Source organism: Zootoca vivipara, chromosome 14 (assembly GCF_963506605.1).
Source record: "Zootoca vivipara chromosome 14, rZooViv1.1, whole genome shotgun sequence".
NCBI lineage: Eukaryota > Metazoa > Chordata > Lepidosauria > Squamata > Lacertidae > Zootoca > Zootoca vivipara.
The window spans coordinates 20,465,359-20,493,253 of NC_083289.1; the positions used below are offsets into that span (position 1 = coordinate 20,465,359).

Below are 27,895 nucleotides of genomic sequence, written 5' to 3' on the forward strand. Positions count from 1 at the left end.
CACACACACAATTTATTACTACAGTTTCTGTGGGTTCTTCATAATGGAGATCTTCGAAGAGTTAGGCTTGACTGCCCAGATACGGATATGAAAAAACATTGCCCATTCCTTTAAGTTTGAAAGCTGTTTTTTTTAAGGCAGTGGTTCCTCTGCTCCCCAAAAAGGAAATTAATTTCTGTTGTGCTGCTAGCTCTGTTTCAACTGCCTCTAAAGTCACTGTCAGCATTGCTCTTCAGAAAAGACAGCTGGCCATTTTTCGCCCGCCCCCCCCCCCAAATCCGTAATTGCACTTTTAAAAATGAAATCTTTATTGCTTTGAGTTGGGTAGGTTGAGCTGGGCAGAAGAGGCAATATTGCAATAGCAGGTAGAGAGATGTCCAGAGACCCGAACCTTAATAGGATAGATGTTGTACCGGTTCCTGCAGAAAAAGCAATTGCAGCCTGCCAGAGGCAGTATGCCTTTGAATACCAGTTCCTGCGTATTACAACTGGGGAGAGTTGCTGTTGCATTTGTGTCCTGTTGTGGGCTTCCCATAGGCATCTGATTGGCCAAGGTGAGAACAGGATGCAGGGAGTGGGAGCATATTTCTAGGCTTCAGTGCTAGTGTGGACCCTCCTGGACCCTTTGGTCTTTATCTGGGACCCTACTCTAGGTGCACCCTTTAAGGGACAGGGCCTTTTCTGTGGCGACCCTGCTTGTTGAATGCTCTCCCCAATGAGGTCTGCCTGCTACCATCATTAGCATCCTTTCAGCGCCAGGTAAAAACTTCTCTCTTCTCCCATACATTTGACCGCTTTACAATGATTTTGCTGTCTATTGATTGTACATTTTGCTGGTGTTTTATTGAACTGTTTTATGTGTTATTATTGTATGGCCTTTGTTGCAATGCGTTGTATTTTATTTTACATTGTGCTTTGCACTCTTAAAATTTTGTAACCTCCTCTCGGGCACTCCTAGCGTGTCAGTCAACCACTAGATTGAAATGGCATTGATGATGATCTCCACTGCTTTCCTCCACAGCCTTGTAGACAATAGCTGCGTTACAGGATGCAGGCCAGGCATGTACCTGATCAAGGAGCCAGTACGATGTGAGGGATGCCAGTCAAACTGCCGGACATGCGTGGGTATGTTGTGTGAAGTAGTTACAAGAGGCAGGTAGTACGTGGGAAACACCAGCTTGTTGACCAGAATTGTTGCAAGCTTTGCATGTCCTTCACTGCAGAGAAAAACAAAGCCAGCCTGCAGGAGCTGCAGAAATGAAAGCTACTGGGTGTGCGGCTCCACCAACGAAGGAGTGATGTCCTGGTTGGTCCTTGGCTTCTTCCCAACCATGGTTTGGTTTCACCATGAGCCAGCATATAGGCCCATGCCATTTCTGGCTTCCTGGGTCATGGGCAACCAGTCCCTTGGCTTCCATTTCTTGTTTGGAGTGCAGGCACAAACCATAACTGATTAAATGTACAGTGGTACCTCGACTTACAAATTTAATCTGTTCCAAAAGCACCTTCGTAGGTCGAAAAATCCGTAAGTCAAAAAGCGCCATTGGAAATGCAATTTCCCATAGGAATGCATTGGAAATGGAAAAATTCATAAGTTGAAGCAACCCCATCTAAAAATTCTAAAATCGCCATGGTTTCCATTCGGATTTCGAGAAATTCGTAAGCGTGTGGCCATTTGCCCCATTCGTAAGTTGAAAAATTCGGTTGTCGAGTCGTTCGTAAATCGAGGTACCACTGTAATGACAAATGTATGGTTTGCTATGGACCAGGAAGCTAGCTAGGGCTGATGGGAGTTGTAGTACAGAACATTTGGAGGGCACCAAGTTGAGGGGAGGCTGCTCTAGTGCATATGTAGGAAGGAGCTGTCCCTAATACATTGGGCCTGTTGGAGCATGTCAAGCTGTCACTCAGAATCTTTTGTGCTGGCTGGGGTTGTAGACCAAAAAACATCCAGAGAGGACCAGAGAGGTTGCGGGAGGCTGTTTTAGACTGAAAAGCCAACAGGGTTTCTAAAAGGGAAAATACAGGTGAAACTCAGAAAATTAGAATATCATTGAAAAGTGTATTTATTTCAGTAATGCATCTTATTATTTTTATTTTTCTTCTAATTTTTACAAATGCTTTCTTTTGGAAATTCCACAGTAATGAAACAAATAGTTACAATAATACAAAAATAAACATCGCTATTACATTTCATTAATTATATTCCATTTATAATAGACCCGCCTAACGACAAATAATTGCAATTGCAACAAATAAAGGCTTGACATATCTTGCTTTGCATGTCATGCATCTATCTCATATATTGGTTTCACCTTTTAAGTTGCATTACTGAAATAAATGCACTTTTCGATGATATTATAATTTTCCGAGTTTCACCTGTAGGTGTCTGCCTGTGGCGGTTCGCAAGCAAGGAATTGGAGCATTGAGCTCTGTATCTGCTTTAAGTCAAGTCTGCATTCAGATTCTTATTTCTAAGGATTGCATCCAGCTAAAATCTACTCAAAGTAGATTAACTGAAATCATGGCCATTAATTTCAATGGATCTACTCTTGAATAAAGCTAGGATTGGATACAACCCCAAAGAGTCCTAGGCCCTCTTCACACACCTTCTAGGGAAGGTGTGTGAAGAACAGCCAACTCTTCATATTTAAACCATAGAAATTTTCCACAATCCAACTGGATTTCGCTCTGCCAGGGCCAGCATCACATGTGGGCATGGCTGGGCAGAGGGGCCACTGACAAGAGCCCCCTGCACTTGCTGCAGTGTGAATGTAGACTCACTGGGGAACAAGGGGGAGGGTTGTCCTGCCCGAGGGCCCACCAGAACCTACTCTCTGTTGTGCAGTTTGTATATCAAAAGGTGCGTTCAATGTAACATTACTTGAACAAAGCTAAAAAAGTTAATTTATCTTTTACTAATGACATGAGTGCCTGAGACAGACAGCCTACTTTCTACTCCATCACATATTCTGGATGTGTTTCAAGAAGACTTTAAATATATATATATATGTGTGATTGGAGTATTGTTGTTTATATTCCTTCTGCTTTAAAGATAGAAGCCTTACCTTTCATGGGACTCAAAGGGAGCCATATGAAAAGCCTGTAAGAAGCACAGCAGAAGAGAGCTTTTTGAGTACATAAAAGCGTCAGTGCTTCAAAATCTGTACGTTTGCATGGGAAGCTTGTGCTGTGTCCCACTGAGAATTTGCTTCGGTTTCCAGCTTGTTCTGCCCCAGACCAGTAATAATTCAAGAGCAAATGCACTTTAAAAAAACAAAACGAAGAAAATCTACAAAACTCAGAGTGAACACAAAGCATGTGCCGAAATCCTTTTTTTTCTCCCTGTTGAAAGCTGGACAATCTCCCCATTCCAGAGCGTATGGCCATGATCCAAAGAGCTACTTTATGTATGCCCAAGGGCTTGCGTGAACTTAAAGCAAAATTTCAAATTGTCGCGCGTTTGAACAGCAGAATTCTGAGCCACATCACAATTGCTGAGTTTCAGCTGCAAATTTGTGGAGCACTGCTGCTCATGTTCCCTGTTCCAGCCTTCCCCTCCAAATGTTTTTGACTACAACTCCCATCGGCTCCAGACAGCACTGTCAACAGTCAGAGGTGATGAGAGTTGTAGTTTTGTGCCCCCCAGAAAGGACGTGTTGGCATTTCACGCAGGGATGCTACCACCACAGACCATAAACCTCCTCATCTGATCCCAGATTGCCAACCACATACATGCCAGCTTTTAGGGAGCGCAAAGCTCAACTTCACTGGTATGTTCATATATACTCTTTTTATGGCCCGAGCGACGTTGCTACCAGAGTCCTACGATTTGGAGTCCCCCAAGTCGTTTGTTCCCTGCCAGAAACATTTTGTCTTTGCAGCTGCCCCTTTAATGGCCTGGTCTCTAGCCAAATTGCAATTGAGAGGGGCATGTGCTTTTTCCACGAAATGTATTTGGAACGAGCCTGTCTGTCCCTGCCTGTAAAATGCTTTCTGCTGCAGTGCCACAGTGCACGCCACCAGCCATGCTGGACTCTCAAAATTTGCAAAGTTCAAGGATTTGTGGTTCTTTACAAGGTGCAGTTGATTCAATCTGCATGTCTTTATAATTAACCTTTTGCAGTTCATAGACAGCAGGTGGTTAGAGAGCTCTCTGTGTTAGAGAGGCATTGTGGTATAGTGGCTCCAGTGATGGAGCAGTACTCCAAGAGACCCAATTTCAAGCCCTCATTCAGCCATGAAACTCTCAGTGAGCTTCCTTCAGCCATCTCTCAGCCTAACCTACCTCACAAGGTTGTTGTGAGGATAAACGAAAGGTGGGAAGAACCATGGATGCGCCACCCTGAGCTCTTTGGGAAAAGAGCGAGAGGTTCATTTAATAAAATACGTATGGTGAGATATGATCATAGAGATGAAATAACACACAGCCTGAACTTGTGTGGTAAACTGAAGGCGGCTATTGATGCACGATGCAGTTAGGTTGTTGCCCTGTCCCTGTCTCTCTCTACTGATAAGCTCAGCATTAGCAATTAAAGAGTGACCAACAGCTTAAGAGTGGAATTGCTAAGTGGACTGTGCCCCCTTAAATTCTGAAGGAGCAGGTAGATTTCTATGACCCAGAAGCTCAGCTCCTTGAGTGCTTCAAGACATTTGCAGATTAATCACCTGCTCGTGTTCAAACTAAGCTCTACAAGGGCTCGGAACATCCTTTTCTTAAAGAACAAATCTGAGGAATCCAAATTTCTGCTTGCATGAAATGGCAAAAGACGCCCTAGCAGTAACTAGCTGGTACGTAAGCTGTAGATTTTTTGCACTAGGGTGTCCTTGGAGAGATGAAGCTTCTCTGGCTCGTGTTTATCTTCCTGCTGGAAGGAAACCAAGGCAGATTCCTCCTGCTGGCTTGTTAACGTCACATTTTAATTTTTTTAAATTAATTGTTTTTAAAAAACAAACCTCAAAATGATAGCAGCTTGTACTTCCTTTGTATTGTAATCTCACAGAAATTCATATGAATTCCTCCTCCGTTTACTCTTTTAAAAAGACCCTGAGCACTTTGCCTTGGATGATAGTCCTTGGCCACCAGCATGAATCACACCAGATTCTCCATTCTTCTAAGCCATAGAAAATCAAAAGTGATTCATTCACACTGGTATCCAAGAACTGTCATCCTGTTGCACATTAACAAAGGCAAAATGATGAGAATCTAAGGGCTCTAGCAACTCATTTCTTCTCCCTTAGGAGTAGAGCAGCAGTTTCCTCGCCTCCATTATCCCCCAGTTTGCACCCGGTACAGTGATTTTCTTACCAAACTTGTGTGCTTGTTTTTTCCCCATGCTCCTTAGGGTCGGGCCGAGAGGAATGCATCCAGTGTGCCTGGAACTTGCACCTGCACGAGTGGAGGTGCGTCCCAACATGCGGCGAAGGCTTTTACCCCGAGGAGTTGCGCGGACTCCCCCACAAGGTCTGCAGAAGGTAGGAGAGCAAACAGTTTTGACAACCCGGTTCTGACGATGAACGTTGGAAGGTTCGGGACAGATAAAAATGCTACTTCAAACTGTGCCCTCCCACAGGCAGCCATAATGGCTATCAGCTTGGTTGGCTTTAAAAGGACAAATGGATGGAGGACAAAGGCTATCAGTGGCTCCTAGCCATGATGGTTGGCTCTGCCTCCATGGTTGTTGGAGGCAGTAATGCTTCTGAGTACCATTTGCCGGAAACAGGAGGAAGGGAAAGTGCTCAGGTCCTACTTTCAGGTTTCCCACAGGCATTTGGTTGGCCACTGTGAGAGAGGTAGGCCATTGGCCTGATCCAGCAGATTCCACTTATGTCCTTGTATCCTTTTGTGAAAGTAGTGTGGGAGCAAGCGTGAACCCTTGCCAAGCGCTCTGCTTTGGCATAATACAAACAAGGATCTCTCTTCTTGACTCAAAGCAGCTCTGTTGTGGTCAGATTTAAGGAAGAGATAATATTCAGAAACAAATTTATTCCTCTTAGTCTACCACTGTATACCAAGTTGATACTGTCTTCTTTTAACCTCCTGCAACATCTCTTTCCACAACAAGGAAAGAACTGGGAGGTGAATTCCTATTGAATGGTATTTAGCCAAGACCTCCCCTTCTCTCCAGGAACCAGGCTCAGATACTGAGCATATGTTACGCGTAAAGGGTCACAAATTAAAAAAAACCACATTCCAGAAAGGTGTCTTCGCTCCCTCTCAGACCATAACAATAGAGGCTCTTCCCTGAGAGTAAGGAAGAGAGATATCTATTGAAGCAGAGGATACATACAGGCTCAGCAACAGGTAGTCATGGCAGCCGTGGCCCTCAGGCATAGGATTATAGAATTGTTGAGGTGGGAGGGATCATGAGGGTCATATATTCCAACCCCCTGCCATGCAGAAATCATTTGCCCAATCTGGGGCTTGAACCCATGACACCGTGTTTTAAGAGTCTCGTGCTTTACTGACTGAGCTATACTAGGAAAGACGAGACTAGCCAAGCTAGAAGCAGTGGTCCATGATTAAGGAGTTCCAAGATCAGGGCAAGGAGTTCTGGACTGCACAGGGGCAACAGAACTATTCTGGTGGGTTGGCATGGCACTTGTGCTGGATACAACGCAGGGACAGCAACTGTCTGGATAAGAGATCTCAATTTTTCTGTATAGGAGCAGAGTTTTGGTAGGGCTGTGGGATAAGCTAGTGGTTAGATATGTCTACCCTCCTTCCTTCTATGCCAAGGATGGGAAACATCTGTGATCCTCTGCATGTTGGCTGGACTCCAGCTTCCTCAGTCCCAGCCAACATGGTCAATGGTTAGGAATGATGGGAGTTGTAGTCCCTCAAACCCAGGAGGGCTGTGGGCTCCATGCCTTAGTTTGGATTATGGGCATGCAACTAGCTACTAGAAAGAGTTGCCTTTTTCATCTCTTCCTCAGATGTGAAGATAACTGTTCAAGTTGTGACAGCTCGGGAAGAAAATGTCTCCGGTGTAAAGAAGGCTTTAGCCTGCTTAGTGGCTCATGCATTGCTAGCGACAGATGCCACAATGGTATGTATTTGCATGGACATTTGTTAAAGATGGGAAGATCTAAACCATACATTTAAAGCACATCCAATGCACATTTAAAGCACATGACTTCCTCCAAATAATCCTAGAAGCGTTTTTGTTTTAAAAGTTTGTGCTGGGAATTGTATTGCTGTGAGGGGGAAACACCACATGCTTTAAATGTGCATTGCATGCACTTTAAATGTTTGGTGTGGCTCTGCCCAAGTACCCACATACTCAGGCAATACCACACACACCTGACTAGCCACTGATAAGGCTGCATCCACACCATGCATTTAAAGCACATGGCCTCCCCCAAAGAATCCTGAGAACTGTACTTTACTCCTCACAGAGCAACAGTTCCCAGCACCACTAACCAACTACAGTTCCCAGGGTTAGATCATGTGCTTTAAATTATACAGTCATACCTCAGTTTACGACCACCCCCGTTTGCGACCGCTTCGGTTTCTGACCACTGCGGACCCGGAAGTGTTTACATCTGGGTTCTGCGGCGCTCGGATGCGCAGAAGCGTGCATTGGGGAGCAACCAATTCGGGGAGAAACCGGCTCCCCAGAACGGATTGCGGTTGCAAACCGAGGTATGACTGTACTGTTAATACAGCCTCTGTCCCCCTTTTCTTGGTTCCATCACAGCAGTTGAAAGATGATGCAGCTGGGGAGCAAAGGGGAAAAAACCTTGTGCAGCTCAAGTGGAACTAGATTTTAGTATCAAATTGGAGGGCATCTAGGGCATCTAGGGAAGAAATGTGATGGGACTTTAGGAACTATCATTTCAATTGCATCATTACTAGTTCTGCATACCTACATTCCCTAGAATCTCATCCTTATCTTCAGCCAGATGTTGCTCATTCTTCACTCCCTTCTTGCATCAGGAACTTGCGGCAATTTTAATTACTTTTGAGGTTGAGATTTCATATTTATGGAATATATAATGAACTTTACTGAAATGTAACTTTGTTTTTTTTAAAAAAAATATTTTTATTAATTTTCCAATTAAAACCAATTATATCACATTCAATATTTCAAATTATACACATATATATATCAATCAAACCGAATGTTATGCCAAATCATCTAAAGAATTTTTTATTTGGGTTCCCATGCTTCAAGAAATTGGGAATTCCTCGCAACTGTCCACTGCCGTCTTTTTTCTAAAGTTCAAATCGTCCTCCAAGTTCATAATAATCCAGATCTTCCCCTGAAATTTAACTTTGGGGCAGCAGGCAGTAGAGAGGAATCAGTGACCTGAAAATGTGCAGGTAAGGTAAGAAAGAAAAAAAATTCCTGTAATTTCTCCTGGCACAGAATTTGCATGGAGCTGTTTTAAGAATCGACTGCTGAAGGATAGGCGAAATTGGCATATTCCAAGTCTATATATGATGCTGCTGAATAACATTTTTATAGCTCTTTCTTAAATTCAGCCTGTCTGTCATTGCACCCTTTGTCAGCTGTTTCAATGAGAATATCGGGAGATATCCCTAAAAAAGCATAGATTGACCAAGCTTTCCTTACCCACCTCAGGGTTCATCCATACTTCCTGTTTGTTCCACTGCTTTCCTCCAGGGAAAACCACTATTTACTGCTGAATTTGACGTCACTCACCTTTTCTGTGGAGTTACATTTGTTCCAGTTCCAACGGCAAAGCATGGGCTTCCTCTGGGAAATTGGCGGGGCAAACTGAAAACCGCTGGACCCCTGCTCTCTAGGCATGGTGCAAGGGGAAGTGTGGAGGCCTGCATGGGAACCTCCTGCTTTGGCTCTGTGGCAGCGCAATAAAATGAGCTAGTGGGGAAGGGTTGCAGCTCAGTGGAAGAGCACCCATTTTGTATGCAGATGGTCCCAGGTTCGATCCTTGGCATCTCCAGGTAGGGCTGGGGGTGCCCCCTGCCAGATACCCTGGACAACTGCTGCCAGTCAGCCAAGACCATATAACACTGGTCCTGAAAGACCTACATTGGCTCCCAGTATGTTTCCGAGCATAATTCAAAGTGTTGGTGCTGACCTTTAAAGCCCAGTATACCTGAAGGAGCGTCTCCACCCCCATCGCTCAGCCCGGACACTGAGGTCCTCCACAAAGGGTCTTCTGCTGGTTCCCTCCCTGTGACAAGCGAAGGGACAGGGAACCAGGCAAAGCGCCTTCTCATTAGTGGCACCTGCCCTGTGGAATGCCCTCTCAGATGTCAAGGAAATAAACAACTATCTGACTTTAAAAGACATCTGAAGGCAGCCCTGTTTAGGAAAGTTCGTAATGTTTTATCTTATATCGTGTTTTTAATATTCTGTTGGAAGCCGCCCAGAGTGGCTGGGGAAACCCAGCCAGATGGGTGGGGTATAAAGAATAAATTATTATTACCAAAGACAGTACTAAACTAAGTAGACCCAGCAGTCTGACTCTGTATATGGCATCTTCCTTTGTGGTGTGGGCACAATGGGCAGCCAGGGTTCAGAGCTGCAATAACTCATCCCCACCATCCTTCAGTTTTCCCAAATTATCATAATTCTGCGTGAGGCCATTTTGTCACTTTCTTTTCCCTTCTTGCTCATCTCCTTGTACGACTCAACTGTGTTGGTGCATCTGTGCAGTACTTGAGCAGAAGAGTGTTGTGTAGTGGTTAGAGTGTCAGGCTGGGACCTGGGAGACCAGGGTTCACATTCCCACACTGCCATGGCCAGTCACTGCCTCTCTGCTTAACCTAGAGATGGGGAGTTAACAGAGATGGGGGAGAACTATGTATGCCACTTTGAGCTCACGGGAGGAAAGGTTGGGATATAAATATGGTAGGTAGAAGGATTAGATAAATATCTCCATTCTGAAGTTTATGCATGTGTAAGAGCTATGCTCGTGAAATGCACTTGCCCCTTCCCATCTCGAAACTCTCCAACAGATGGATGAGCTGCTTTTTCCCGTTCTCTCTTGTGTAGCAGAATAGCTCTTGCTGTGCTTTTTCCAGTCCTACTTTGTTTGGCTAAAATGTTAATCCAATTTCTTTCCCCCTCTCCTCCCTCTTTCCAAATGTATGTATGCTCTCCCAGCTGATGAGGTCTTCTGCGAGATGGTGAAATCCAACAAACTCTGTGAGCGCAAGCCGTTTATACAGTTTTGCTGTCGGACGTGCCTCTTGGCTGGCTGAGCCGAAGATTTTAATACCCGCCCTCTGGAGGCCCTGTTGTGCCAGTTCCCTAGGACAAAGTCTCCCTTCTCCTCCCTGTCTGCCCCTACCCCTACCCCACCCCCCACTTTGGGAAGCTTCACCCAGCGCTGACTGAAGCTTTGGCTTGCAACTCGGATCACTTTCATATTGCCTGCCAGTCTGGTTTCTACAGTGCCACATGCCTGGTTAACACCCAAGCCTAGGTAGCATCCTTGCTTTGCTTGTTGCATCTTAAAAGAAAATAAATAAAAATAAATAAAAATGCAGATGGGGACACAAATCCTTCTTGGACATGTCTTGCAAATGGAGAGTGACACCAAAGTCCACATGCCCAGCTTCATTCAAAATAATCAACCCTCCCAAATAGTATCCAGGCAGGTGACTGGGCAGATTTAAGGTATTTCTGCACTTTTGAGAAGAAAAGGGCACCTCTTGCCCACCCATCCCAAAAGAATTTGCAGCCCTTTAGCTATACAGTGATTGAGTTCTCTTCCGGTGCAACCCTGGCTTGATGCACTTCACCCCAGCAATGTTATGCTGAAAAATAAGGACAATACCCAGTTGCCTTTTAGGAGCAAAATTAGCCATAGCAAACTTGCAACTTGGCAGTCACCAAAGAGGCGACCCCAGAGTTGGCAGGAAGAGGTGAGAGTGGTCTTTGTCTAAGCCCCAAGTGTCCACCTTTACTGCAAGCTGCTCTGAGTGGCCACATCCTTCCTAAGTGACTGTGACTGTCGGGAACCCGGTAGCCCTGAGCACCCTGCAGGATTGGGCGTCGAAGCCTTCACCGTGAAATTGCTGGGAATAAATTCATCTCTTGTCTGCAGACGCAGACTAGAATAATTTCCTCTCCGCAACAAAAGATTATTTCTGCCCTCCTCCCCTCCCCAAATGTTTGCATCTCCTAGCTTTTTCAGCTTTGATTGATGGCTTCATTTTTCCGGCCTACCACAACTTGCTGACAAAACCTTTCCTGTCTAATGACAGCTCAGTGACTTTAGTAAGCAATCCCTTCCAGGAGACGTTCTATTTAGCCAGCCAGGAGGGAAGGGAAACAACCAATTCTACCGAACGGCGCTATACAACACATCTGAATGTATTCACTATACATATAAATATATATATATATACATATAATAATATATATTTTTTAGTTTGTTGTGTGGTGTTTATATAATTGTGTTTAAATATATTTGGCTATGTTGTCTTACAGAATTTTTTTAAAAAGTAACTTATACAGTCATTGCCTTTATTCACAGAAATTTTAAATTATTTTTTACAGGGACAGACTTTTTTTAATGTGTCTCCTTCCGTTCCAGTGACATCTTTGTAAGTTTCAACAAAAATGTCCCTTTCCCCCCTCTTCAGACATATGTAAACAACACTTCTCTTTTTTCTTATAATGCCTGTTCTGATTCGCGTTGTTGGCTGTTTTAATAAGTTAAACCTTCAGCCCGTGAAATTGGTGGTAAAACATTAATTGGCTCTTAACAAAGTGAGTTTTCTAAGCTTTTTTTCCCCTAGCTAAAATTAACTGACATAACCGTACTGCTTTGGACCCATGTGCTCTCAAACTTGGCTTGAATGAATAGTGAAAGCCAACACAGTGTTTCTGATGTGATCAATGGCAAGAAGTTGACAAGGCAACTACACCATGAATAAAATGTTTATAGTCCTGATGAGTTATTCTGTACTTACCCCACCCCGAAGCAACCAAAGTAAATTGCTTTATTTTACTATGATTATCCTATTTCTGTGTAGTCTTTTAATTAACATCCGGAGGGGGGGGGGGTCAACGACCTATATTTATTGATGAGATGCACACACAAAAATCCATTGGGATGTGATTCATCTTGTAGATTATTCCCAGTGAGTGAGCTAATGACCCACAACATGATTCAAGGTGCCTCTAATTTAGGGATGGGGAATCTGTGGCTCTACAGATGTTGGATTACGACTCCCATAATCCATAGCCCTGCTGGCTGAGGTTGATGGGCTTTGGAGTCCATCATAATCCGGAGGGTCACAGGGTCCCTATGCTTGCTCTAACAGGGCAGCTGGTCTTAAAAATATTTTTGATTATTTCTAATGTAGGAATTTCAGAAGATACTTATGGGCTTCCCATAGGCATCTGGTGGGCCATGGAACAGTGCGCCAGATTCAACTAACTCGCCCTCCCAGCTGAAGCCCGTGCAATGACTTCCACTAGCACAATGAGGCTTCCCTTCTCTCCTCCCACTGTTTGCCCCCAGTGGGGTGGGGGGTTCAGGAGAACCCCCAGAACAGTATGTGTGGGGAAAAGAAAAATCAATCCATCCGGCAAGAAGAAATGTTTGCTCTCATGGACCATTTTAGCACAACGTTGCTGCCCAGAATCCCGGACTAGGTGCGCCTTTGTCCTGATCCTCTTATTTCTTAGTCAGGAGAAAATACCTCTTCTGAGGTGCTATAAGCTGGGGTAGCTGCTGTGTTTCAAGTGTTGGTGGACAGTATCTGGATAGCACTTCATAGACTGCCCCCGGTATAACCGGTGACACATGTGCATTAGAAGAGAGAGAGAGAGAGAGAGAGAGAGAAATAGGTTTTCCCCCTTCAGAACTTCCTGTTCAAATGCTAATTTCATACCCTCCAACATTTCTCTGATGAAAACAGGGACGTCCTAAGGAAAAATGGGACATTCGGGGATCAAATCAGAAACCGGGCAGATTCTGGAAAATAGGGACACTTGAAGGGTCTGTATTTGGTCCATTAGCAGCTTTATCAAAATTAGGTGCAAAAACTTATCATGAATACCTCTCTTGTTCTCTTAGAACGGCAATGGCACCCAGCTCAGAGATTCTGGAACTGAGTCCCAGCTGAAAGAAAGCCCTGTATGTATATAGGCCTCCTAGTGGCAACCCATAATACTGATCGGGCCTGCAGCCACTTACTGTATTTATGCAAATCTAATGTGCCATCAAATCTAATGTGCACCTCAGTTTTCAAAACCTTGAAACCAAAGAAATATTTGCTGGCGAATGTAAATGTGCCATCTAATCTAACCCTAATTTTCGTGACGTAGTTTGGCCAAAAAAAGGTGTGCATTACGTTTGAGTAAATACAGTAACTTTGGTGACTATGGACAGGCCTGTATCACCAGGTGCTCCTGGGCCATCTGCTAGCCCCAAAGTAACTTCTGCTTGTCAGCTGCTTGGACAGGAGACCATGTGGGAACCATATGGAAGCTACTCAAAGCTCTTCAAAGGAAGGGTGAAGTGTAAGCACGGCCGATAAATAAAAATAAATCCCGATGAGAAACCCTGACATCTGGCCTGCGCGCTTCATAATCCACGGGGCAAAAATGCAGCCCATCAGCCATTTATGGTGGACCTTGGAAAATCCTGGCACCCTGCTTGGAATTACAAAAATTGTGTGTGTGTGATTTGTGTTCATTTGACAACAGCGAGGGAGGCTTGACCTGCTGACGGAAGAGAAAGGATTGTTTCAGAAGTATGCCTGTGTTTAAACTGAAGGGACGGGAAGGGGGGGTGCTCAATTAGCATTAAGCTCAATAGCAGGAGAGTAGATAGAACTATTTTTATTTCTTTTTAGTTACAGAAACATTTTAGTTTCCTAAGGTTGCAGAGACCCTTCTTATTCCTCTCCTAGAGTGGTTTAACAGTCCATCTGTCTTCATAGGGAACTCTGGAAATTGTAGGTCTGTGTGGGGTACAGGAGCCCCCTAACAACTCTCAGCACCCTTAAAAAAACTACTAGCTTGTCCCTTGCTAACTGGTACAAACAAGGGTCCTTGGTAACCACAAGGAAGCATGCTTTTTCTCTCTCACAGGATCACAAAAACCCAGCAGCAGAGGAGAGTGAATGTGGGGGCCTGTGATTTACACATTCATTTCCTCTCTGACCCAGAGCTGTAATTATAATAATGTCCTATCCTGTCATCGGCATGTCCAGAACTTCCGTCTCCCAATCTCCTCAAACAGGAGCGGTGGTAGAAATGCCAGCACACTCTCAGCAAATACCACAGGGGCAAAGAAGTTAATAGACACTGCATTTGATGCACGAGCAACTCCCGGTGCTGAATACAGCTGCAATTAGCAGCAGGGAGAGGAACACCCTTACCATTTACTCTCGCTCAGGTGTGCTCCCGCTGCTGCTGCTTCAAGCTGTGCGTGCATGACGTTAGCCACAATCCATACCTATCCTGTAATTTCTTAAGAAATACAACTGTCTGGTGTGTCTTTCCTCAACCCAGCTTCCGCACAATTTGAAAACATAAGCCACACTAACTTCAGAGTTCTTATTATTTATTAAACTTATTCATCATTGTTTTCCTACCAATATAACCCGAGGTGACCCATAAATAACAGTAAAACCGCCATAAAACAAAGCATAGAAGAAGCAAATTTTTAAAAAGCAGAATTAAAACACCCCCCACCCACTGAAGGGGACCACAGATAATTAAAAGCCAAAGGCCTGGCAGGAAAGAAATGTTGGCTAGGGGCATTAACTTAACAAAGAGCTTCAGCAGCCTCTTACAACAAGGAGGGGGGGGTACCAGTCTTGGCCCACTGCAGGGTTCAGGTTAGCACATGAGCCCATATTCTCTAGCCATGCTCACAGTCCATCAGTTTATAGGCAAGAGGGTTGGACTCAGTCCTGCTGGGTATTACAGTACTTAGACACTGCATCCCCTGTGTGGAATGCATTGTCAAAGCAGATCCCTGCAGCCAGCGGGATTCGGGGGCAAAACCAGGCTTTATTTTGCCTGGGTCAAAGACACAGTTTGGCACACACACACACACCAACTGCAAATTTGCTTACACACACACACACAGGCTGGGGGCCTCAATGGCATCCCTCTGGAGGCTTTACCCAGCGCAAAAATAACCTGGCTAGCCCCCCCCCCCCATAGCTCTGCAGGATTGACTTTCATCAGCTGCTTAGCGGAGTTTTCAATCCAGCTGGGTGCTGCTTTGCCAGTGTTCCTGGTGGAGACTACTCTGGCAAGGCAGGTGCCCTCCCCTCTTCAGACGATTGACAGGTGGGTGGCTCTGGGGGGATTCAGGAAGATTCAGGTCTGTCCTGCTCTGCTAGCTGCCAAAAAGCTTCCTCTGTTTTACATAATCCCTTCTTGCAGATATAAAACCAGAGATTTGGAGGGCACCTAAATATACCCCCTCCCTGTCCAATAACTTTTCTTTGGCTGTGCACAATAATAATTTAAAAACTCTTTCAGGCAACTATTAATTCTTTTCTATTAACTTTTCACTCGTGGGTGACCGACTAGAACCAAAAATACTCAGTAGTTTTTTTAAAAATAATCAGCTGTGGCAGAGTGTGGCACAGTGTAGAATAATTTATTATTCATTGGCAAAAATGTGGGCTAGCCGCAAATTGTGTCCCTCTTTGTTAGTGATGTCTGTTACCTGGATCTGCACTGCCATAAAATTAAAACATTTTCCCTTTGTTAAACAGCTTGCAAATGGAATAGAGAAGTGTATTTGACGCTAGTGTGCCACCATGTGGTCTTCAGTGAAAGAAAAATAAAAGATTTTAAAATTATGTATGGCAGAGGAAATACCTGTTGTGGCTTGTCTAGGATATTTGGGGTTGCATCCACATGGCCCGTTGGTTGAATTTCCATCCTGATATGTTTGCCCAAAGTTTGCAGGGAGATTGTAAGAGGTTGGCTGCTTATTCATTCTGACTTATAGTTGCCATATTTTGAAGAGCAAAAAAGAAGACACATTGGCCGACTTCTACTATTAACTATGGATCACTATGATGACTCTCATTTAAACATACCGTACCCATGAAATACAGGATGTGTCCTGGAAAAAGAGGACATATGGCAAGCCTACTTGTATGCAGATCAACTGTTATCCCACACTTTTTAGTAGTTTCTAGTTCCTTTCTGCAAAAAAGAGCCATTTTAATTTCATTTTTAGTATGTTTATAGCACAAGAACAAATCCACTTTAATTGTGCCCCTTCAATTCATTGAATTCCACCAGCAAAACTGCTACAATCGAGACATGGCATGACATTTTATGCTATCAGACCCCTAGTCTATCTAGCTCAGGATTGCCTCTGAATACCAGTTGTTGGGGATCACGACTGGGGAAGAGGGATTTTCGTGCTGCCATGCTCTTTGTGGGTTTCCCAGAGGAATCTGGATAACCAATATAAGAACAGGATGCTGGACTATAGATGGACATTCGGTTTGATCCAGCGGGGCTATTACTCACCAAATGACAAAATAAGGATAAAACAGCAAGAATTCATCAGGAGCAAGGACTGCAAACCAGAGGTCAGTTGGAGGGAGCATTTGGTATGTGTGGAATTGCACGTGTGCTTAATTGGGAGCAGCCTTTCTGAGCTCCATAGAACCTGCTTGCAAGTACAGTGTGCACAGAATTCTGCTAAAGGAATTTGGTTGCAAGTATGCACAGAATTGTGCTGAAGGAATCGGCACGTTAGTTAACTGCGTCTAACCAAGCGGGGACCACATACTTCTCTTCTCGAGTGTAAGCGCAACTGGACCCAAAAAGCCTCTGCAGGCCTCCCAGAACTCAAAGCGTCGCCATGACGACGAGCAAGCGCCGCTCGGCACTCGACTCACCCCGTCTACGTGGCTCGGCAACTCGGCTCTGCGGGCTGCGCGGTCGGTCGGCGCATGCGTATTAATCCGGCTCCTCCGTCGCCGTGCCGGTCAGGTTTTCTTCTGGTGTGCGGCGGCCGCGGGGAGCGAAAATGGTGAAGCTGACGGCGGAGCTCATCGAGCAGGCGGCGCAGTACACAAATGCCGTGCGGGACCGGGAGCTGGACCTGCGCGGTGAGGAACACGGCCTCGTGGTGGAGGTGGCGGCGGCCTAGGAGCGGGAAGCGCGCGGCGCTTGCTTCACTTTAGTAGGCCTGAAGCGCGCGGGCAGTAGGCAAAGCGGGAGGGGAAGCTGAGTCGGGGGACGGTGGCTCAAGAGGGTCACGTTAGGTGGCCCACGTGGGTCGCGCTGCCCCTGTCCTGGAAAGGGTGTGGTTGGCGTACTTGTTGCAGCTGGTGATAATAGGAGCCCAATGCCGCAGAGGTCACCTGGGCCTCACTCAAGGAGTAAGGTTGGTTCGGTGAACCTCCCCCCGAAATAATGGACAGATGCTAATGTAAGAAGAACCCTGTTGCATGTGTATGTGTGTGTATATATATATATATATATATACACACACACACACACACACACATATATATACAGTACATACAGTCTCTAATAAGAGGCCAGCCACACGGTTCCAGGAAACTGAAAAAGAGCTCACGAAGACCCTAACGCCTTCATATTTAGTATTCATTTTAATCATTTATTAAATCTGTATACCAACCTTCATCTGAAGATCACAGGACAGATCACAACAAAAAAATGCAAAAAGGGACCACAAAATACAAAACAAAGAATAAAAACACCTAATAACCCTCCCTCCCACAAATATTTGGCATTTAGAGTGATCCTTTAGAATAGAGCTTTTAATTAACTGTTGCAACTATTAACTGTTGATGGAACTTCTCTCTGTGAGCCTGCTTTTTAAAAGCAATTTAAGACAATGGCTACTACCGTGTTTCCCCCCTTTTAAGACGTAGCCATAATATAAGACATAGCAGGATTTCTAAGCAGTTGCGCGATATAAGCCATAACCCGAAAATAAGACCTAGTGATAGACCCTTCCCCCTCCCGCCAGCCAACTCCCCCCCATAAAAATCTCTCCCCATTTTACTGTCGCTCCAAAGACACGTATTTCTTTTAAAAGCTTGTAAAAATGCACCGTAGAGCCGTTGCTGCAGCCTCGTGATTTCCCCTCCCGTTTCTGTAAGCATTTTTAAAAATACCTGTAAAAGGATTCCAAAATATTTTTTTTAGCTAGGCTGTGTGAGCTCTACTTGGTGAAGAGGAGAAAAGTGGCATTTGCGGTGGGGAGAAGATGAAAGCACGAGGGAAAAAAGAGGGGCGATTGAAGACGCTGCCTTCCCCTTTAGGGAGAGACTCTGTGTGCGTGTCTCTCTCTCCCCCCCCCCCCCGCCTCTCTCTCTCTCTCTCTCTCTCTCTCTCTCTCTCACACACACACACACACACACACACACACACACAGCCCACCTCTCGCTTCCCCCCACCTTTCCCCCTTTTAATAGCCTTTTAAAAAGTGAGGATTCTTTTTTCTTTCTATTGCTTGTCTGTAGAGCTTCCCCTTTAAGGATTTGTACCGGGATCGCTGCCGGTGGCGCAGTCCTTGCCTTGGGGATTAAGGACTTTCCCCTTCTCGCTGTTTAGGAGCTGCTAAACACTGCCCTACACCCTACACAAAAGTTAACATTTTGTGGGTAAGAGAAACACGGACGGGTTGTTAGGACCAGCAGATTATCTCACCCCGCTTTCCTGCTGGCTCAATTGCTACTTAATTGCTACCATTTACCATCTTAATTGCTGCTCAGCTGGCTTCTTTGTTTTCTACAGTATCTCAGCCGGTAGCCTCTTTGCTATCAGTGCTACAAAGTGCTACATTGTTGGAAGTTTCGCTCTTAAGTCTTGGGCAGTTGGCTGTCTGGTAGAGATCCTTATTTGCTTTAGTATAGGCTACTGCTACGACTGCATCACACAGATAGATTCCATTATACTGTACTGGTTTAAATTTAAGAAGCTCCAGTGTAGCAGATTGCTATTAATTGAGTCCCCACCTGGGAGGAGAGAGAGAGAGAGCAGCCCTTCGGAGGAGCTCCCTCCCTCCCTCACGAACATCCCAGGGCCGGGGAGAGAGGGCTGGGCCAGTGATGCACACACCTCCCTTCCCTCAGACTCCCTCTCATGGAGCTTGGTGGTGGCTGTTGCCCGTCATTTTCTTTCAGTCAAGAGTCCTGCCCCGCAGGGAGACAGGGAGCAAGAGGGGCACTGCTCCTGATGTAATAAAAATACCGGTAAGACATTCCCTGAAAATAAGCCACCCAGTGTTTTTTTGAGGAAAAAAGTTATAAGACGGTGTCTTAAAATGTGGGAAAGACGGTACCACAAAGGAAGCTTCCATATACTGACCCAACCATTGGTCTATCTAGCTCAGTGTTGTTTCTACATTGACTGGTAGTGACTCTAGGGCAGACAGGTCCAAAGTCCCTTTTGGGGGCCTAATTTGGCCCCCCCGGGTGGTTTAATCTGGCGCCCGTGGCAGTTTATTTCTCAAATCCTAAAAAAAAGCTCAACAACTTTGGTCAGCCCTCACACACGTTCACTTCATCAAATCCGGCCCTCTTTGAAAAAAGTTTGGGCACCCCTGCTCTAGGGTTTCAGACAGATTCCCTAGATATTGAACCTGAGACCTTCAAACAAAGCACATGCTCTACCTGTGACCATAGGCACACCCGTTACATAACATGATTTGAAGTAGTGAGAACTACAAATTAGTATTGAGTGGTCTGATGTACTATTTTTTGCTGCTTATCCTAAAGCGGCTGGCACCCAATTTCACTGAGTATCCCCAAGTCCATCCTCTCAGACTTACCTGTAAGGAATGCTGAGGTGAAAGTTTTCTTTCAAATGTTGTCTAATGCATACCCAAAGTATACATTTCCCCTGCACTATATCTTTTTTTTTTGTCCCATGTTGCTTCATCAGGATATAAGATCCCTGTGATTGAGAACTTGGGAGCTACCTTGGACCAGTTTGATGCTATCGATTTCTCTGACAATGAGATTCGGAAGTTAGATGGGTTTCCTCTGCTGAAAAGACTGAAAACATTGCTAATGAATAACAACAGGTTAAGGTGAGTGCCTTTCCAACTGCAATTTTGAGGTCTCTTTGGGTGAAGTTCTCGATAATCTACTTCTTGTACTGCTTATTCAAGTGTAAGTTTAAAAGCAGCTGAAGTTTGGGGAAGAGGACAGAATTATATTACAACTTCCAAGATAATAATTCTGATGGCTTCCTCTCCCCCCCACCCTATTCTTATTTTTTTAGCCGAATAGGTGAGGGACTTGAACAGTCTTTACCAAATCTCAAGGAACTCATTCTTACCAACAATAACATCATGGAATTGGTAAGTGAAATAAAGGATGAAAGAAATCATGGAATGATTGAATGACATAAGCACAATCACTAGAAAGGCCCCAATTTTTCTAAGATAGGGTTTTCTCACCATTTTTTATTACATGAGGCAACTTTCTCAGTGAGGATTTTACCCATTCTGACTTCTTGAGAGCAGTTGCAATGTAGTAGATAGTACCAGTGAAATGTTACTCAGAATATTGTTTCCATGTTGTTGCTTAAAATAAATGGCCCAGGTTTGCACACAACATTAAACCATGGTTTCGTGCTATGTTCATGAGCAAGAAGACCCTGAACAACACTGCTTCATGTGCTCTCCCATTTCTTCCTTCCATGCAGCTAGGAGGAGTCCTTGGCAGCAGTTAAACTTTGCTTTCCACTGATCTCAGCTTGTCATTGCGAATGAGCTAGAGATTGTGATTCGTAACAAATTCTGATTAGTTTAAACAAGCCAGCTTCAGAAACAACAGTTTGGAGCTTGGGGCTGGACTCCTGCTGCCTTCAGCCAGCATGGCAGTCATTTGATATCTACCATCAATCTTGGCGGTTTGCTTGGTCTGCAAATAAATGGCCATAAAGGCTTGTCTGAGCTTAGGAAAAGTAAGGTTAACCAAATAAGCTCTATGATGCAAAACTTAAAATTATTTCTTAATCAGACACTGTATTTGTTAATATGCAGTTTTGCCATTGATATTTGTTTAGGGAAATTGTTCACGTTTAGGGAATTGTTTAGGGAAATTGTTCACGTGCTGTCCCCATTAAGATCACAGATTTTTCTTTTGGTGCATTTATATGTGGAGAGAAGCAATAGCATCTACATACAATATGGTTGGGTGTAGTAAGCCATACGCACTCTTGGAGAACAGCTCAGTAACCAAGTGGGGGAAAAATCAGTTGAAAATAAACCCTAGAATGGAAACTGATCCCATAAATAACCTTTGTTCCTGTTGTTCTGGGTGAATTTTTGAATGCAAAGACACTAAGGGTTAATTGTCTTGCTTTTACAATGTAAAACCATACAACTGAGACAACTATGTTTAACATGTTTCACATACTGTAGTGCGTTAAGCCTAACTGTTCTTAAGCTATAAATTTTGAAATGCATACAATGATCCTCATTCTGTAGTATAATTAACTCTTGGTTAAGGGGCTGAGTGTGAGCTGAAAAACGTATATTAACATAGCTTTAACTACATTTGTGTTTCTCTTATTCAGGGTGATCTAGATCCTTTGGCAACTGTCAAATCACTAACATACCTGAGGTATGATAACCTTTGTTATCAAATCTTATAATATGCCTTCCTTACCAAACATCTGTCCTATAAATTAAAGTTGGCAACATGATCTGCCAAATATTTTTTCCTGAAGCCTTCAACACTTAATAGAACTAAGAGGGTTTGCTTTGTTTTCTAAAAGCTCCCTAGGGATTTCCGAGTGTGGAGCTGTGGTAAGAATTCACCTCTACACCACCACGGTTTGTTACCCAGGTGATGGGTTGTTGTTGTTGTTTAGTTGTTTAGTCGTGTCCGACTCTTCGTGACCCCATGGACCATAGCACGCCAGGCACTCCTGTCTTCCACTGCCTCCCGCAGTTTGGTCAAACTCATGTTCGTAGCTTCGAGAACATTGTCCAACCATCTCGTCCTCTGTCGTCCCCTTCTTTTAAATAAACCACAGAACCAAGGAAACTGTTTCAAGTCCAGCATCCAGATTTAGGAACTCTGTGTTTTTATTTATTTTATTTATCTATTGCAATAGAGCTCAACCCAAAGTGCCAGTTCAGAGGGTTTGCTCCAAGGCACTTCAGAGCAAAAGCTTATATGGTAGTTCAAACGCAGCAAACAGAGTCATAAAACATCTTCACGTATGTCAGGAAAGGTTTCACGTCATGAATTAGAAAAAAATGTATGGCCTCTTCCTGCTATCCACTCCCCCCACTATCGCCTTGTGGTTGACCAGAAGTGCCTAGGCCTTTTGCCCATTTTGGGTATTGGATGTCCCACATTGCCCTGGCAGCCTAGTCTATTATCATTCTTTGTTGACGTCTCTCCATCTATCTTTCAGGAAGCTTCCAAGGATTTCTGATTAATACTCTGGTACTAGCTCATAGGAAAACATCTGCCATTTCTGCTGCTTTCAGGGTCAGATAAGGAGAGATGGAATGCAGCGTAGGCGGGAGAGACTCACAAATGAGAACACACAAAACTCAAGCCTAATACATTCTGTCTAACAGTTAAATGCAAATAAAGTGAAACGCTGAAACATTAAAATAATAAAAATGTACCCCTGGGGTCTTTAGATGTAAATTCTTACCACAGAGTGACGCTTCTTCACAAGAGGAGAGTATAATATGATGAGATAAATAATTATATATTGAAGAGATCCATATTTATTTTATATAATTAACATTTGCATAGTTCATTTTTAAACATTTTGCTGAGGCTTTTTCAGAATGAAATGAAAATATTATGCTTCATGTAGTTTACTTATCAGATAATATTTTGATTCATAGATGGCACCGGATAGCATAGGTCTTTGAAATAGGTGTCATGTATTCCTGTCTCTGATTGTAATGTTTGCATAAACTTTTATGTTCATGAGCATCACAAACAGATATGCATTAACACAGGCATCCCCAAACTGCGGCCCTCCAGATGTTTTGGCCTACAACTCCCATGATCCCTAGCTAAGAGGACCAGTGGTCAGGGATGATGGGAATTGTAGGCCAAAACATCTGGAGGGCCGACGTTTGGGGATGCCTGCATTAACACGTAGCAGATTAGTAGGTTCTACCTCCAAGAAAATTTGAGTGCAGTTCTGACATCAGTAACTCACTAACGGTGACAGCAATCAAAGCTTTTATTCTTAATCAAATAGCTTAATCAGGTTACTTTTGGTTATTAATCTCTCTTTAATTAGTCAAGCAACTCAGCTTTTTACCTCGGTCCTCAAAGTGTCTGGTCAACCAAAGCATAGTTAAGAGGTTGGCAGGACTAGGGTCTTGCCATTTGGGCTGGCCTCTTAAAAATAATTATTCCCAACATTGGTAAGAACCTGGGAGATGAAGGGGAAAGACACTTGGCAATAGGGAATGTTGGGCCAAAACGTTCCTCTTTAGCAGTACCTTTGTTTGAACTGTGTAAATATGTTTCTCCTTTTCCTCCCTTCAGTATTTTAAGGAATCCAGTGACAAATAAGAAGCATTATAGGTTGTACGTCATCTTCAAGGTCCCACAAGTCAGAGTCCTGGATTTCCAAAAAGTGAAATTAAAAGTAAGTGTTCTGGCAATTGTGAATAATTTGTCTTTTGAGAAGCTATGCATTTAAATGTTTACTACTTGAGTTTTCTTTTCGTGCCTATAGTATAACATAATTTTCTCATTATAACGCATTTTCAGACTGTGACATTTGTTTATGGCAGTGGCTCTGCAAATGTAATTCTGAATGCCTTTCTCATGGCCATGCAGATATCATGAAAACACATTTATGAATTCTGCAGTCATAAGCCTGGAAGCTTTTATATTTGGAACTGTATTTTAGATTTGAATCATTATTAACATAAAAACAGGATTGCCTTCTCATCACCAATCAGCAAATGTTAGCCTAAAAGAAAGCTTGAAGCAGTTTCCAGACGATAAACATGCTGGAGCATTTTAGTATATATCTTATGGTGTGTTCCATTTACTTTAAATAGTTTCTGTGAAGGTAATTCCTAGAAATGGGGGTGTCTATTCCCTGCCCGTAGCTGTGGCTTGGAGGAAAGAAAGCAGAGTCTTATCAAAGATGCTTTGAGAGTAAATGTAGTTTCTTGTGTAACAAATAAACGATAGTTTGCCTGCTGGCTGTGACTTCAATCAACTTCATACCGTTTTTGAAGTGAAATTAATGGACAGGAACTATTGCATGGTGGGGAATATCTCAGTGGACTCCCTTGCCATCTGAGCTAAATGGAAAATAGATCTTGGGTTATAGGTTTCACTAGGACCAACTTTTAAGGCTTCATCTTGGTGCCACCTTGCTTTTTCAAGAATTGCTCCTCACCGTGCCATTTCTTTTGGGGGGAGAGGAGCTATGCACCGTATACATGCTTCTATTGAATGTTGCATTAACTCTGTGTGTGTGGTATCGCTGTAGGAGCGTCAGGAGGCAGAGAAAATGTTCAAGGGCAAGCGGGGTGCACAGCTTGCAAAGGATATTGCCAGGAGAGCAAAAACGTAAGATACAGATAACCACTTTAAACTGGCAGTCTCCTTCAGAAACACCACAGCTGGTTTGTGAATACTCTTGGGCTGTAAGAAAATTGAGTAGTCGGTGCACTAGTTAGCACCAAAATTGCCTAGCTGATGAATGGCAAACATTGCTTCTTTTTCTTGACAAGTACATTATGAACCCTGACAGTTTTAACATCCAAGCTAGGAGCTTGAACAACACATACGATTGATATTTTTTTCATAAAAGGCTCTAAAAAGGGTGGGATGTGGAAAGGTCACTCTGCTGGTGTTTCTGAAGGAGCTATTATTTGATTGTATCAGTTTGTTAACAAAGATAAGATACTACACCTGATTGAAATTGGTGCTTCCGGAGACTTCTCTTTGGAAGCTCGAGAAGCATGATAATAATTATTTGACTTTAACAAGGCGCCTTTTTTCCTTCTGAAGTTTCAACCCAGGTGCTGGCTTGCCAAGTGACAAAAAGAAGGTGGGCCCTTCCCCAGGAGATGTGGAAGCAATTAAGGTAATGTTTTTCAGACTTCTACAGGGAGGAATCTACCAAGAAAAACATTCACTGTCATTTACTTCCAGAAGATAGATCCATCTATGTGTGTATTGAGTGTGCCACATTGCTTTGTTTTTCAGGTACAGGCATAGTTTGCGTAGCTTTTCTTTGCAAATAAAGAGTTCAGATTTTGTAAACATGCTATAACTGTCTTGCTCCTTATTGCAAAAATTCAAGTTTCTAAGTGGCCAGATCAACACAGTCTGATGGCTAGGGGTAGATATCAGTAGGTTAAAAATGTATTTGTCTAAGGAGCAACAGCTAAAATGTAATAGATAATAAAATGCCACCCTCTAGCTGGAATTGAATTGAACTCTTTTTGGCATGCTGAATCGTTTTCCTTGGTGTTCAGACCAGTCTTGTTAGCACTGTTGTAATAGGCACAGTTCAATTGTTGTGAAACAGGCATTGGATTTAATGTAAAAAGTTTTGCATAAGTGACTTTTGATCTTTCCCTTTAAGAATGCCATTGCTAATGCCACAACACTTGCTGAAGTAGAGAGGCTGAAGGGTCTGTTGCAGGCTGGTCAGATACCTGGCAGAGATCGTAAAGCAGGTAAGGAATATCTTTGGAACCCTTTTTCTTGCAGGACATTTAGAACAGAGGTTAGACTGCCCCTTTTCTCTCTGTGCAGGGGAGTTGGCCCTTGCCAGAAGTCAATAACAGCAACACACACACCCCTGCCGCCAGCCAAACAATACCCCAGCCCAAGAATCTGTTCAGCAGCCTTGGCTTTTGTAGCTGGAGTCAATCACAGCCCTGCCCTTCCAGGCCAAGTGGGAAAAGGCCTGCCAGGCAGGGAGCAGGATTCACAGCCAAGATGGTATAAGGCAGCTTCTGATTTTTAGACAGCTAGAATTTTCCATAACCTAGAATAGAAGGCTATGCAAAATTAAGTATTTCTTGGCAGCAGTAGTTAGTAGAATGGCCATCATTGCAGCATGAGGAAACAAGTTAAGAACCTGCAAATTCACTTAATGCTAGTGAGCTAAATTTGAAGCGTCAAAAGCCCATATTTGGAATACTTCCATAGAATTAAAAAACAGAACTGTACTGTCACCCCTTATCAGCTTCACATTTGTGGTGGAGGGAATGATTAAAATATTAAGAAATTGTGCTCTTTTCTTTAGGCCCTATGGATGAGGCTGAAGAAGAGATGGAGGAAGATTCAATTGCCAATGGATCCTAAAATGCTTTTTTTCTGCATCTGGGAAGTCTGCAGAATACTCTGTACCATTGTCTGCCAAAGCCTTTTGATTGATTGCTGAAGTGGAATTATTATTTTTTGTAGTTTTTGTTCAGAAGCACTCTTGTTAATTTTTTATACTGTACATTTTGAAGTAAAATTAAAACTTTTTTCCTAAACGCAGCATAACATTTGGTGCAAACAGTTGGTTTTAAAATAATATTATTGCAGCCTTATGTTCCGTGTACCACAGCCCCACCTCCAAGTGCATGTGTTGGTGCCATTACATCTAATTTAAAAAAAATTCCTTTTGGGGAGATGCAGTTCACTTGCAGAGAGCCATGGTCACATGGTTTCTTGTTTGTTCCAGAAATCACCATGAAGGATTGGAGGAGAGGCCTCTAAGAGCCTGCTAAGCCACACCCACACTGGCAACTTGAGCTCAGGTTAACCCTTTCATGCACACAAGTGTGAATCAATAACTATACTACAGCAGTTAAAACCCCAGAGAGGATAAGGTTGACCCCTATTTTGACACAAATGTCAGCCAGAATGCCTGCGCTGCTTCCGTTACATGCCTTGGTGAGTGATGGATGTGTGAATGTGAATCCACCTTATAATAATCCATCCCCATCATTCAGCCCAGACACTGTGGGGAACTTCTTTCTTGTGGATGTCCACATTCCCTTAGGGGGTGTTTTGTGGGAGGTACATTTTGTTGGTGGACAGGGCTTTAGCTTGTGGTAAGTGGAGCCAGAGCTAAAAGTGGGCAGGGTTTTATGTTACAGTACTTCCTCTGCACCCCAGAAGCTGCCTGGGGAGAGACAGATTATTCTCAATGGAATTATGAACTGTTTCTTCTCTCCATTCGCCCCCACCCCATGTGAAAGCGAGTCAGTGGCTGCAGTTTTCCCATCCTTAGTGCCTAAGGGCTTGCCGCTGCCACCCTTTGTTTGACAAATGCTCTGGGTGTGAACGCACTAACATGGCAAGTATTTCCTATTCTTTACTTTCTGCGCGAGGTGCTGGTTCTTATTGATGGAACTCCCTCAATCATTAGATCTCTGGGCTTCTTATGGCTTGACCTAGCCTCTTCTGTCCTGTCTGAGATGGGGCTATGAGCCACACACACAACCTTCCATCTCTTGCTTCTGTGTAGTAATGCAGCCAGGGCCAAAGCCTAGAGCAGGCATCCCCAAACTTCGGCCCTCCAGATGTTTTGGACTACAATTCCCATCTTCCCCAACCACTGGTCCTGTTAGCTAGGGATCATGGGAGTTGAAGGCCAAAACATCTGGAGGGCTGCAGTTTGGGAATGCCTGGCCTAGAGCCATGAGCCACCCTACACCTGCCCATCCCATGACCACCCAAAGAGTGCCAGTTGATGGGAGGCACTGGCAAACGGATCCTGCATCAGTATCTGGATCAGCAGGCTCACGCCAGGCCCCACAAAGGTTGCCATTGGTTGCAACAGTATCCCCCCCACACACACACACACAAAGGATGGAGGTGATGACTAGTCATGTTGGCTATGGTCTACCTCCACTGTTGGAGGTAGCATGCCCTGGAGTACTGCTTACTAGAGTGGGTAGTGATTGTGGTGATGGTCTTTGGTCACAAGAGTGCCTGGACTTATCAAAA

The 27,895-nt window shown here is 43.9% G+C and overlaps 2 protein-coding genes across 2 annotated transcripts in view; both read left to right on the forward strand.

The window, feature by feature from the left end:
- PCSK6 (proprotein convertase subtilisin/kexin type 6) overlaps window positions 1-12,013 on the forward strand; it is a 95,222-nt gene extending 83,209 nt beyond the window's left edge. Inside the window, exons 18-21 of the mRNA XM_035130465.2 lie at window positions 1,022-1,125; window positions 5,346-5,475; window positions 6,937-7,049; window positions 10,101-12,013. Of these exons, the coding sequence (XP_034986356.2) occupies window positions 1,022-1,125; window positions 5,346-5,475; window positions 6,937-7,049; window positions 10,101-10,198 (445 nt within the window). The 3' untranslated portion in view covers window positions 10,199-12,013. The remainder of the gene's footprint in view (window positions 1-1,021; window positions 1,126-5,345; window positions 5,476-6,936; window positions 7,050-10,100) is intronic.
- Window positions 12,014-16,893: 4,880 nt separating this feature from the next.
- SNRPA1 (small nuclear ribonucleoprotein polypeptide A') lies at window positions 16,894-26,437 on the forward strand. Its single transcript, XM_035130466.2, has 9 exons — window positions 16,894-17,053; window positions 19,863-20,010; window positions 20,205-20,283; window positions 21,507-21,553; window positions 23,462-23,564; window positions 24,426-24,505; window positions 24,950-25,025; window positions 25,530-25,623; window positions 26,199-26,437. The coding sequence occupies exons 1-9, from the start codon at window positions 16,972-16,974 to the stop codon at window positions 26,255-26,257; spliced, it is 768 nt and encodes a 255-aa protein (XP_034986357.1). The 5' UTR covers window positions 16,894-16,971; the 3' UTR covers window positions 26,258-26,437.
- The last annotated feature ends 1,458 nt before the right edge of the window (window positions 26,438-27,895 follow it).

Coding starts and splice junctions, on each gene's coding strand:
- SNRPA1 (XM_035130466.2), top strand. CDS start 16,972: ATGGTGAAGCTGACGGCGGAGCTCATCGAGCAGGCGGCGCAGTACACA. Junction 20,284..21,506: donor ACAATAACATCATGGAATTG/GTAAGTGAAATA, acceptor TCTCTTATTCAG/GGTGATCTAGATCCTTTGGC. Junction 23,565..24,425: donor TCCAAAAAGTGAAATTAAAA/GTAAGTGTTCTG, acceptor GTATCGCTGTAG/GAGCGTCAGGAGGCAGAGAA.